Source organism: Pezoporus flaviventris, unplaced genomic scaffold (assembly GCF_033815535.1).
Source record: "Pezoporus flaviventris isolate CSIRO_AGI_PZ_B2104156 unplaced genomic scaffold, CSIRO_AGI_Pfla_v1 ptg000140l, whole genome shotgun sequence".
NCBI classification, from domain to species: Eukaryota; Metazoa; Chordata; class Aves; order Psittaciformes; family Psittacidae; genus Pezoporus; species Pezoporus flaviventris.
The window spans coordinates 656441-669915 of record NW_026892688.1 but is presented as its reverse complement, the minus strand read 5'-3'; the positions used below and the strand labels follow the sequence as shown (position 1 = coordinate 669915).

The following is a 13475-nucleotide window of genomic DNA, read 5'->3' as shown; positions in this document are numbered from 1 at the left end:
CACTACAGTAATCAGAAACTTCTAAACCAAGGAATCTACCCTGTAGCATTTTTTAAAGTTCCAAGGTAAAGGAAAAGCTGTTAAGAAAAAGACTGTACATGTTAATGCTTCTGTACAGTTCAGCTGGTCACAACAGGTGCAGTACCAGGTATATTCATGGACATTATGGTTCTGAAAGGAATAAAAGGATGGAAATCCAGTGTCTGCTTTCCCACTCTCTCATCTCAATCAGTCTGAGTTAACTTGCAGAAAACTTGTGTAAGTTTAGTCTTACAGTGCCACTTGGCCTGTGAGCTTATTCATAAAAGAGCTAGAAAAATTAAAAGGCTAAACACAGAAAACCTAAATTTTGGCCTCTAACAATTCAGTCTCTAAAAAGGCATGTACTATAGAATACAAAATATATGTATGTCCTGGATTCAACTGTAACAGTTCTTTTTCTCACTCTCAGTAGCTGGTGCAGTGCTATGTTTCAACTTTAGCCTGAGAACAATGCTGATAACACACCCGTGTTTTAGTTGTTGCTCAGTAGCACTTACCCTGATCAAGATCTTTTCAGTCTCTCATGCTCTGCAGTGAGGAGGGGCACAAGAAGCCAGGAGGAAGCAGAGACAGGACACCTGACCTGACCTAGCCAAAGGTGTATTCCATACTACAGCACGTCATAACCAGTATGTAAACTGGGGGAGTTACCCTGAGGGCCCAGATCGCTGCTTATGTCGGGCTGCGTATGGGTAGGCAGATAGTGAGCAATCCTACTGTGCAGAACTTGTGTTTATTGTTGTTTTTCCCTTCCCCTTTTAGTTTCATATTCTCTTCCCTTGTTACTTCCCTTATTGTTATTATTATTGGTGGCAGCAGCAGTGGTTTTGTGTTATACCTTAGTTAACCAACTGTTCTGATCTCAACCTGTGGGGTTTACATTCTTTTGATTCTCCTTCCTAACCTGCCCAAAGGTTAGCAGGGGAGTGAGTGAGAGCTCTGAGCTACTGGCTGGGCTTAAACCACAACAATATACTTAAAGGACTAAAAGATTTCTGCTAGATCAGACCAATACAATGAATGGACAGTGAAATACAGTCTATCACAAGAACTCCAGCCCCTACACAACTGTTAGATTTTCTAACACTTTTCAAAAACTGGTTTATTACTGTTATCTTTTCCCTTTGCAAGTCTCACACTAAAATTACTACAATACAGGTTTACCTCAAGGCAACTAGCTTCATACAAAAATGTACTAAATTTCACTTTATTTATCTAAGAGTGATTATTAATTACGTACAAAACTAAGTGGTCCATGGAACAGCTGTACAAGACACCAAAGAAAATTACTTTTCCCCATTAAAATATCTTAGTTACCTAAAGTATATATAATTCATTTCACTGTAAATGAGATTTCTAAACAAATCTCCTACCTTGTGATTTAGAGTAATTCCTTCATCAGTAAAACTATACAGAATTGCACAGATTTAGAACATGCAAATCAGCCTCTAATCTCTCCACAAGTGAAAGAATAAAGCCTTATTTATTGGCAAAAATAAAATTCACTGTGTAGAAATCCCTCGAAGCTCTTGCTAGCTTTTAGCATTACAAATTTCAGTCATGCTGCGTTTACTCTCTGCCATCAGAGTACTCATTTAAATCTTGATAAAACTCCTGCAGAAAGGAGATTTAAAAACTGAAGAATTGCACTGTATGCCTTAATTAGGAGGTACAATTGTACTGGTTGCAGTGATGTTGAACAACCTGACTGATTAGTGACCAGTCTCATGGTAGCAAAATAACAACAGTGCAGGAAGAGCAGTAGTAAAAGGTTGCAACATTTAGAACAACCTTACTTAACATACTGGTCACTTGCTGTTTCAGGTCTTACATGTTTAAAATTGGAGTATTTGTATGACTAAAAATATTAAGCTATTTGAATTCCAGTAATTTTTAAACAGTTAAATGAAATTAATTTAACAGCAAACCAGAGTGTTGTCCTAAGAAATACTGAATTTTTTTTTAATTCAATACAGTAAAAATTTACATCAAAGGTGCAAGTGTTTTTATTAAATCAAGACATGTTAAAACACTTTATGTTCCACTTCTTCCTCTGAAGAGGAAAATTCCATTTTGGAAGGTTTTGCTCTTCTAATACATAAATACTTCCCCAAACAGAAACTAAATATGCTCTTAAAGATTTTATATAAAAGTTCTTTTGCCAAAAGATGGCGCTGGGGGCTTCAGAACTTCTGCAGTTAGCAGTATTACAAACATTAAAAAAAACCCAATCAAACAATGCTAATTAAGATAATTTCAATTTTCTTTTTTGCTGCAACTCAGAACTGCATCATTTGAAAGTCCATTAATTAATCCTCCACCAACAAATTCCCTCTCCCAAAGAAATATATAGCTACTAAAGTAGCCAAGCAAATGCTTCCTGTAGTTAGAATTCATGCCATACAACGTGACAACTAAGCCCTTTATTCAGTTCACTGAGACTCCTGCCTTTGGACCAGTTAAAACAGAAATGTCTTTTTTCCCCTCTACACACCATGTGCTCTTAGCTTGAACTGTTTTTGCAGATATGTTACACACATTCCTCTTCCAAGCATTTAATTCCAGTGTCACTTATGGAATTATTTATGATTTACAATTATGTCAGCACACAGCAACATCCCACGTTTCTGCACCTTTGCCAGTAACTCGACAGGCTCTCATTTTACTAACTAGCATAACACAACGTTGGGAAGTCCTCACCTTTGGTTTTCTGTTAAATAGAAACACAGATTTTTGCTGAATTTAAATACTATGACAGAATCTCACATAAGTGGAGACAATAAATGTTAACATTTTGAACTGAAATAAAAATCAAATGGATGATATGCATTTGTGTACAACAGTACTTGGATACATCAAGCTGTCTGTCTGCACCATAAAAGCAAGCACGTGCTGCTACAGCTTTTGCATACAAATAACTTTCATGCATATATACCAGCTTCTTTTATGAGATACCCATCACATGCTGCATTATCTTTCTTTCCACATTAGCAGGTAAGACCAAGCACAATCAATATCACAGAGACCAAAATGTAAGTAAAACAAACACAATACATAGCTTCTGCTGTCATAGAAACCTGAAGGGAATGAATTATAATCTTAGTATGATAAAACAGCCTATCCAAGAATATTTGGATAGCCAAGCCCAATTTATTGAAATAAATATGCAGAGAATTTACTTCTCAAGAATTTTTCAGAATTAACTACCACACTTTCTGAATGAGAGGAAAAACACCTGCTAGAACCACATCAATAAGTTTTATTAAATCCTGTATCTGACAAACCAAGGTAATCAGAAAACTCATAAATTGCATTAATTATGCTAGTGTTCATTTCCTAGCAGTTTTTTGTATTAAAAAAAATCATTAATTCATTTCCCATGTCTAATATGTCTCGTGCTTACCTTTTTTAGCACAATTGATACAAAACCATTAATTAAAAGTCCTGGGGAAAAAAAAAATATTCTACAGCCCAAAAAGTACTGGTATTGTGCCACTGGTATACATTTTCTCTTCACACACAGAAGGGAAAGAACCCCACTGAAATATCTCAAAATAGAGCAAGAACATTTCCATAATTAGGAAAACTGTCATGTAAAATATTTCCAAGCATCAATTGATATTCCCTTCAGATTTTGCTAATGCGGATCACAGCTCTTGCATTGCATTTCATTGTATAAAATTAAACCCTAACCCACCTCCTGCATGTTCTTTTTCCCAGTTTTCCTCACCATGTTCAGACTGAATTCTGTCTCTGACAAGATTAGTACTGTCCCTCTCGTCATGATTTGTGATCTCTCTGGCAAGGTCCTTCTTTTGGACTACATTAGCAATCTCAGCTACAAGATCTGATTCTGCCTTTTCTGTAGGGTTATGCTTATACACATGCACAACATCTTCCCTTTCTCCTAGCAGCTTGGAAAGGAGTGAATAGAAATCGCCTGTATAAGAAAGAGAAAAGATAAGAGGAAAGGAGGGAAAAAACAATTATAACAGCGCCATTTTTCACAGCTTCAGCAAAGTATAATGGAACGAAGTTATTCAAACAGTCTTTGTCAAAAGTGGCATAAAAGGGAATTGTTTCAGACTTGGGAATTGAATGAGACAAGTCTCTGGTATGAAAAGATAATGTCAAATCTTTATCAACTTTAATTTCCATAGAAACACCCACTTTTACCTCAAACTCTAGCACGAAAATATCATCACCTCTGCACAGATGTTCTTAGGAACAAGATAAAAAATAGAAGTATGCAAATTTCAGTAAAAGAATATTTGTGATGGAACTATCTGGATTTGCCAGACTACTACAGATTTACTTTATTTTTATAAAACAAAGAGGTAAAAATTCTAGAGTTTTACTAATTTGTTAATTTATAAAGGAAATAATATACAGTCATGATGGATTTCAAAATAGATTTCTTTGCAATCTGTCCTCACATAAGAAGCTTAGGCTGTGAAAAACAAACCTTCACCTTTTCAAACAGATTCTATAGAGCATACTGTAAAAAGAAGACACACTGGTGTAACAGTGATCCATTAACTTTTCATTTATTAATTCGGCCTGTGTCCTGTCCCTCTTCTTTGTCCAAATCGTAAAACTCTTTAGACACAGTATTATCTGGCAATGCAGGGAATAGTATTTTCTCAAGCTACTTGCTAGCAATACAGTTATGACTATAGCTTTCTCAGACACCAACATGCTTTTCAGTAAATTTCAGAACAATAGCTGAAAGCAAACAACCAAACATTAGGTATGCAAATTCCAGAACCACATTTTTCTTCACAAAATATTCAAGCCACCCAAACAGGTTTTAATGAAGTCAAACGTTCAATTCTTTCTGCAGGGTTAAATGAAGTGATGACATGAAGATAAGTATATTCCTCTCCTGGGATTCTCTGCTAACCGGCAGGTACCAAACCTTTTAGAATTTATTAACCAAGTATCTTGGCTGCCTGAAACTATTACCAACTTTTTCAAATACAACTGCATCATTTGAATGGAGACATCCAATGTGCTTTAAGATTTAATGCAGTAGGTGTTATTTTATTTAAGTACAAATCACTCATAATGAAAAGTCTGCATTATTTTACGACAGGCTATATAAAATATTTCTTAGAAAAGCAAAACTGTAACTAGTAATGCTTTCACCAAAGTAATCTAGCCAGAATCAGATCCATCACTTGCAGCCTGGGACAGAGGAAATTAAGTCTTTTTGAAATGACCCTAAGAGGATCTGGCATGTTTATAAACAGCCCTAATTCAATGATTTTGAGTTAGATTCCATTCCTTGCCCTTGAAAATTAAATATCTCAGATGAAATCTTCTGTCAGAAAATAATTACTGAAGTAACAGAGCCAATTTCAATGAAATGAACAAGGCAAATTAGGCAAGAACTACCTGTTCAGAACAAATTCAAGTATCAAAAAAATTTGATAGAAGTTTTGTACAAACCATATTTATTCTGAGAAAGGTTTATAATCAGATTAATCAGGTTCAATAGTCTCTACTTAAAGCATCCAAGAACTGGTGCTGACACAGAAATACAGCTATAATTTCCTCTACTCAGGAAACATTCAGTATTAACATACTCTCCATGGGCCTTAACTATACTTTTGCAGCATCTTAAAAATTCAACAAAGTTTATATATACAGATGTTTTGGTGGTATCCATGGCTGCAGACCTGCAGATGAGCCAAGCCTGCTGACTCCTCTACATGGAACGAGAGAGGCCTGAATGACAAAAGCAGTGCTCTGCCTGATGTAACTGTGAAAAGTCTCCCTAAACCAGCAAGCTTGGTGATATTTTAGACTGCAGACCTTTTTAAAGCAAGTTCAGTGATCTTTGACCAGTTTACTCTTTCCTAAACCTGTACCAACAGCCTGAACAATCTTCTTGTAATTCTTGGTCACAAAAAGAAAAGCTGTAGTGTACAGAAAGGTTTCAGACCCCTAATTCACAACTCATATGTTTGTTTTATTGGAACAACAACAACAATGAATTTCTTCCTCCTTCAGCCAAAACACTGCATACTACTTCTGTTGTGCAATGGTTGCCATGAATAATTAACTCACTCTCCTACAACAGATATCACTCATTGATTAAAAAAAAAAAAAAAGTAGTGGCTCATTTTACCTGTCTGAAAGCAGCCTCTCTTACTATACAAGAAACTGCTATGAGATAGAACTCAGTGGAGGAGAAGAAGAAAAGAGAGCAGGAGTATCCAACTTAAGAATAACGAAAGCCCTGTGAAAAACTTTTAGGACAAAGTGCTTTCATAGAAAATTCCAGTGACTCTTACAGGAGATATAATCAGGTACTCCACGCCAAGGAGGCCGACCAGTTTTGGTTTTGTCCTAGTACTAAGCCTATGATAATAAGATAACTGAGAAACTTTCAAAAAGTGGAGTAAAGTGGTTTGAGTATATCACTGTCAATGGCTATAGATGACACATTTTCCAGGTTCAGCTTGTCCTATTTCTGCTTTTATTAGGCAGGGGTGTTGTAACCACAACAGTTAAGAATATTTAGGAACTGAAAGTATGAAAAGTGGTGTGCCCCAGAAAGTGAAAGTGGTCTAAAGTGTAGCTGCTCTGAAATGGTCATCTTTGTTTTAAGTAAATGTGTTTGTGAAAATGAATGTGATATCTCTACACCTTAAGCTCAAAGACATCCATGAAGACTACATATCTGCCCAGCATCTCCATATGCTTCACACAAACAGTAGGCTGAAGTCTTCTGTCAATTTCTTGGCATCTAGATACAATTCAGTGTATTGAAAAAGCAGAAAAAATGTGTGCAGATGTCAAAGGGAAGAACTGCAGTTTCCTGATTACTCAATGCATGCAACTGTTCCCCAAACTCCACACAGTGAATGGAAGTTTCATATTATCTAGGAACAACATTTTTCAGCTTTGTTTGTGATCCCCAGGCAGATTCCGATAGATTTGTAAGCAGTATATTTTTAAATAGTAGTTCAGAATTCACTACACAGAACTAGCAAAAACCAGACTCCTATTGTTTCTGATTAACAATTGCTCTCTACAAACCAATATCCAGCAAAGATTATAGAATGATCTCATGTTGCCCTTTTACAGCTGTCTCATACTAGATGGAACAGTTGAAGGATGATGCTTGTCTCAAGATACTCAGTGGGAAAGGAATACCGGCAAGACGCACCATGTTTGGTACTGTTCGAGATGAGACAGCCTGGGCTTTAGAATGCCTAGGTATGATTAAAAGAAGACATGGGTGAATGAACAACTTGCTCTTATTGAAACAAGTGAAGTCTAGCAGTGCAGTCTTAAGGAAGCTGACTGATTAGGTTAGTTTCAGAGAAGATACTTACATGCACTTCTTATTTGTAAGCCATCAGGGCACTTCCCTCTATGTAATACGGTAAAAGATGACTGGCTACAAATATCTATAGTTTCTGCTATTTTGGAGGAAGTGACAGCTGTCAAGACCAACACCTCCAGACTGAAACAATGCACAAGCATATTCCAGTAAGTTTAAACATGATTACTTATGGTGGTTCTACACTAGGAAAATTCTTTTACAGAACAGTGTTTTGGAAAATAGTCATACAAACGAATAAAAACATTGGCAACTTTCACTGCAACCCATGAGCTGAATCTCACCTGATCTCAATAAAATATCAGATTAATTTAAGGTTAATAAAACAGTGTAGTATTTTGACCGCCAGGTTCTGGGTTGAATCCCTGTGGTGTTGAACTATCCATGTCTAAAAACAACCCTTTTTTTCCCAGCATCAAACACCATTTCCCCCACCTGCAGCGAGCAGTCGCTGTCCGTGCTCCTTACGGAGCACTCCACCATGTTGATGGAAGTACCAACTTCCAGCCTGGATGAAGTATCTAGCCATGGTGCTGCAGGATCAAAGTATCAGACAGATGAGAAGCTCAGCCATAAGTGAGCCTGTGCAAAGAGCTTGAATGCGTAGCTGTTATGATACATACATGAAAACTCATTTTATGCATTTTAGAAAAAGAAGCAAGAACACTGGTGTGGTGTCTGGGAATTGTCATCTCCCGAAGATGTAGTTGTGTCATAATGACTGCACAATTTCATTGCAACAGTTCAGACATGCTCCCCAGTCTGGTATTTCAGACTTTTGTTAGGAATCAGACTGAACAGGATTTGAAGCATGAAGCTGCTGCTGCAGCCTACTTACAAAAAGATGTCTTACCAGGAAATAACCAAAACTGATGGGTTAAGAGCAGAACTCTAGCAAGCAGTCCTCTGTGTTGACAGGGGACTGGTACAGCAAAGTTTATCTGCATGTTTCACAGGTGTGAATGCTTGTATTGAAAGTCTCTTTTTGAGCATGTTTGATCTGACATGGGGCCAGTATGCAGGTCATTTTAAATCTGTGCCTCAGTCCTGCTGAGATTGTAGCAGGAGACAAGTTTTCATATTTGACTTTTGGTTATCTAATTATCTCTGAATTAAGTGTACTCTGAGACTGCATGTTTCTGCCTTACCAGGATGTGCTTCTGGCCTACTCCTGTGTTCATGTGGCAAAATTAGTCAGTGCTTTGACTTTTCATAAGTTCCAGAATCAGGGTCCAAATAATGTAGGCTCCAACTATGATTTCACCTCATCTTAACTCTAAGGTGAGGCTGTGTAATATGTTAAGAGTCGTATCACCGAACTGTATTTTAGCTGAAGAACTATCTTCCTGATGAAAATAAGTAAATTTGGCTGCTAATATTACCTCCTGTGCCATCAGGAACAAATGCCTTCAAAGTAAACATTTATCAAAATCAATAGTTTCATTTTCTTTGTCTTCTTTGGCTCCTACATGAAGCTACTAAGCTCATTCTACCAGGCATACATAAGGTAACATTGCTGGTAGAAAAGTATGGGAGAAAGGCATGGAAAGAAAGTGAACAAAATCTATTGTCTATTTATTTGAAATTACATTGGACACAGTTTGATGTAATAAACCAAAATAACTTTCAAAATAGTTTCTAGTCTGCTATTATTTTTCATTCAAGTCCTACCATACTGATTTAAGCTGCTGCTTTGATGAAAGCATTGGAAAGATTCCTGAGAACCAAAATAGGTTAAGTAAAACTGTCTTCTCTTTAAAGCGATTTCAGGGGTTGGGGAAAAGAGGCATAGATATGAAGAAATGAAAAGAGTTAAGCTGCTCTCGAGATTCTTGGTCACCGTCACTGTGCCCTAAGTGACGCACACTTATAGCACAGCCAAGCTGACATGTTTGAAGAACTAGAACTTTAGCTGTTCTCAAGGCATTTCTAAGCAGCTTATAGAGATAAAAAGAAAAAAAGATGGAAGAAAAGGTTAAAAAAATTTTTCTGTTTTCTTCCATGGCTGCATGTCCTAAAACGAGCCTTTCCTACTACTGCTATGCAAATGCACTTTCTTTGGTTTTAATTCATTTTTTCTTTCTTTTCCTCCAACTGCCAAAATGTTTTAATGTACAAATGTTTTAAGAGGCCAAGCATAGTTTATAAAATCACAGTTTACAACTGGGAAAGGGAGCACTAAAGATAAGAGAAAGTATGAAATACGATAAAAGAATCTTCACTGAGGATTACATTTTGTTACAGATGTGTGTTCATCAGCAAATTAGAACCTGAGGCTCAAAACCAAGCTGGCTGCAGTTTCCTAATTGCCCTATTCTTTCCTTTCCTTCCTGAGCAGTAATAAGTTCCTGACAAGCACCAATCATTTTGTTACAATAAAATATATATATCAGCTATTGCTAAATGACTAGCAATGAACACGAGGGGTTTACTACATAGGACTCTGCTGTACTTATTTAGATATATTAAACACATTTGTAATTCAAGCACACAGTACATTAGTTCCACCTCAAATTTCTATTTGATGCAGCACATACTTGTAAATACATTTCTTCTCAGAAACCAACATATATCAGACTGTGTTTTTTAAAGAGTAGTTCTGGTGTTTTCAATTTATTTCTTTTAAGCACCATCATGCTTTAGTTTTGTTTTCTTTTTTAAAAAAAATGAAAATTATAAAAAGGGAAAATATTTTGCTAATGATAATAATAATAGTAAACTAGTTTTTGGTGTGTTTTATATTTCTGCTATGACTTCATAATTTTTCTGAACTCCTCCTGCACTAATAAAATGTCCACTTTCCATTTCTTAGGACATGTAAATGATATTATAAGCAGTTTTTGCACTTGCTCATTGATAAACAGTAATCTAAAATACCTCTATAATTTTAAGAGCCAAAGAACCTAAACCAGATTTCAAACAGTGAAGACTGAAACATTCAATTGAAAACAGCTTCCTTCCAAGCGTGTCGGTAGTGTTCTTCTCCTCAGGTATGCAACCTAAGCATCCCTATTTATAATTTTTTTGCTTAGACCTGATGCTCATTTCTTTACTGTGCTGAAGATGTGTTTGTAAGATTATGAATAACCTTATTCTAACCACACTGAAGGCTCATTTTTTATTTACAACTTTGAGCAGGATCTTTTAGTGCTGAAACAGGAAGCAAATAATTTGCAATTTTGAAGTTTCCTAATTATACTTCTTCAGCTGTAAATATTGCTCTTAATACCTTTCAGTAGCATGTTACCCCCTCAAGGTTTAATTCAGTCAATTTTCTGTTACTTTTGTATTGTATTCAAGGGACTTTATATAATCTTCCAGCACCAAACATGCAACCTGATGGTGAAAACATCTGAAGATTTTCTCATGTCTGGCCTTAATCTTAAAATATCTCTAACACCTCATTCTAGGCACTCCACATCCTTTCTCTATCAACCTGAGAAATTTTAACCACTTACCAAACTGAACTTCTCTCTTTACAGACAAACTAGAAAAGGAAAATGATGAGAAATTTACTTTAGAAATTTGTGCAAAAACACATTGTCCTATTATTTGACATTGCTGCCATGGATTTGCTATGTAATACTGTTGCAGAAATACATTACTTAAGCTGAAAAATCAAGGATCTGTCTGCATTCTGATTCTCGTTTTCTCTTCAACACCTATTCTGTAAGAAATAGCAGGCCTTGTAGGCCTTCCTTCACATCTCCCCCTCTTTTCTTATTCGTTTTTTAAGGAGGAAATGAAAGACAGATGAGGCCAAAAAAGAACAAGGTATGCCTCCTCCTTTCAGTTAAATTATCAAGAATTTCCACCCCAGCCACAAAAAGCCTTGTTCAGTACACTTTTATTGTAATGAGTTTTTCACAGGAATGCACAATAGCAAAATATGCAACACGGACATTTCAGTTTCTCAACTCACAGACTCAGTTACAGCCTAGCAAAATATTTCCAGTAATGTAACAAATATGTTGTGCAAAATATTTATTTGTGTGGGTATTTGTGTGCACTCGTGAACAAATACAGCATACAACAACTGAAAATAATTAAAAGGTTAGGCATCCAAGTTTAATAAATAGCAGAATGATGTGTAACCCTAATTCAGCCTCCATTTTGTATGGATTATGATGTTAATCTTCCTTACAAAGAAACCTCCTCCCACAATCAACGGGCCATCGCTATATATTAATATTTAACCCCCTTCAAGCACTCCTGAAAAAATGTTTTAACTAAACAGTAAGACATCTTTTAACATTTCTATTCCACCATCTCTGTTTATGAAACACACTAAATTAGCTTCATTATTACAGCCTGTACAATGAAATTAGGTTCATAATTACTGCTACTTTGCTAAAGATTACACTCAGAATGGTCATTTAGCATCTACTCATTTTGGGTATTCACCTAGAAATGTCTCAAAATGTGGTTTTACTTGGTACTTAGGATTATATTTCACATCTTAAATTAAAGCCACATTTCTAGTCTATTTCAGCAGGAGCTGCGCATATGCAAGACTTACTTCCAGTTATTTGTTTTGTCCATCCTCAAAACCTAGGCAAACAGATCAGGAAATAAGACTTCTCAAAGGTACGCAGCTACAAAGACCCATTCAGCCACTCTGCTAAGAGTCTAGAGTAAATCACTTTAAACAGAGAGCATCAAATTGCCTTAGACCATTAAGTTGTATTTTCTTTTTTCTTTTCTTTTTTAATTTTCTCTCTTTTATTTTCTTTTCTCTTTTCTGTCTCACTCCCTCACAGATTTGAATCTCTAGAACAAGTTAGAAGCCCAGGGAGGTGTTTTTCTATTCAACATAATCTCACCACTAGGACAGCAATTCTATATTGCAGACTTAAAGCCAACTTCATAAAAGCTAACTTCTGAATGTTGGACTTAAGATGTAATATCTTCAATGCAGGAGGTTGAATGGGATGATTCTAGCTGGGACATTCAAAAAGTGAGATCTTAAGTTCACTTGTACTGAACTTCACTATTCACTTTCCTGGAACTACTTCTGCTCATGCTAATCGTGAAATAATGGGGGATGAAAGGGCAAAAAAACCCCCATACTGGCTGGTTAACTGGCTAATACTGAAAGCAAAAGAATCACAATTTAGACTTTCACTTCAGATTCTACCATCAGAGGCAAAAATGTATGTTACTTTTTCGCTACCTGCTACCCTAAACCAGACACAAGCAAAAATGTACTTTTGTAAGTGCCACAGTAAACATTAATACCAGAAGACGAAAATCCCATCTCTTTCCTCTCTCATGTATGTGTAAATACATGTGTACACACATGCCTTTCTAAAACAAAAAATCAAATCTAATCTTTGATTTATAGTTTATATGCTGCAAGTGAATTTTCAGTTCAAGCTAGCCTTTTTTTTAACAAATATTGCCCCTGTGATTAACCATTACCTGTATAGTCCTTGTTTGTTATTAAGAAACTACCCCTGCCTATAGCATTTATACAGCTTCCAGGTACACCAGCAGCTGATTTTCTCAATAGTAAAGACTGCTTCACTGTTTGTATAGCAAAACAGATCTTAAATGTATTATGCCACAGACTATAGCTAGGAAAGTGTTGAACAAACAGAAACACATTGAGGCCTTTTTTCCAGAGGTAAAGAAGAGACATCTAGCAGACATGGTGAGTGCTATGAACAGATGCTAGGTTTTTTAACTACTGTATCTATTGAATACAATTTTATCAAGCTTCTGTTAATGAACAACAAAATCAAACATAAATCATATTTGTTTTGCTAGGGACTTTGTGCTTCAGCAGGAACAGGAAACTCTCCAATATGCACAAATGCCTAAATCAATTGTATTACCTACAATAATTAACTTCCCGTGAACAGTTTATCTTCACCAAGCAGTGACTCTGTTTCAGAAACAGAGGAATAATGAGGTCAGTTTCATTTAGGTAAGCTCAATTTTAACACTACGGAGATTTAGCTCTGTCTTCATGCTAAGTGGTGCTTCACTTTGTGATGGTTACTACTTATTTTGATATATTTACATTGTTTATTAATGTGCCTCTGATAACTGAAGGTGATGAAACTGAAAATTTAAC

General features: G+C 36.0%; 1 protein-coding gene across 6 annotated transcripts in view; it reads right to left on the bottom strand.

Annotated features, from left to right (window-relative positions):
- PAM (peptidylglycine alpha-amidating monooxygenase) overlaps positions 1-13475 on the bottom strand; it is a 66059-nt gene that overhangs the window by 20766 nt on the left and 31818 nt on the right. For 3 of the 6 annotated variants that reach the window (XM_061479030.1, XM_061479033.1, XM_061479031.1), the window contains exon 14: positions 3740-3982. The exons of 2 other annotated variants lie outside the window; for them this stretch is intronic. In XM_061479030.1, coding sequence (XP_061335014.1) covers positions 3740-3982 — 243 coding nt within the window. The remainder of the gene's footprint in view (positions 1-3739; positions 3983-13475) is intronic. One more of the 6 variants, XM_061479032.1, reaches the window with a different exon arrangement.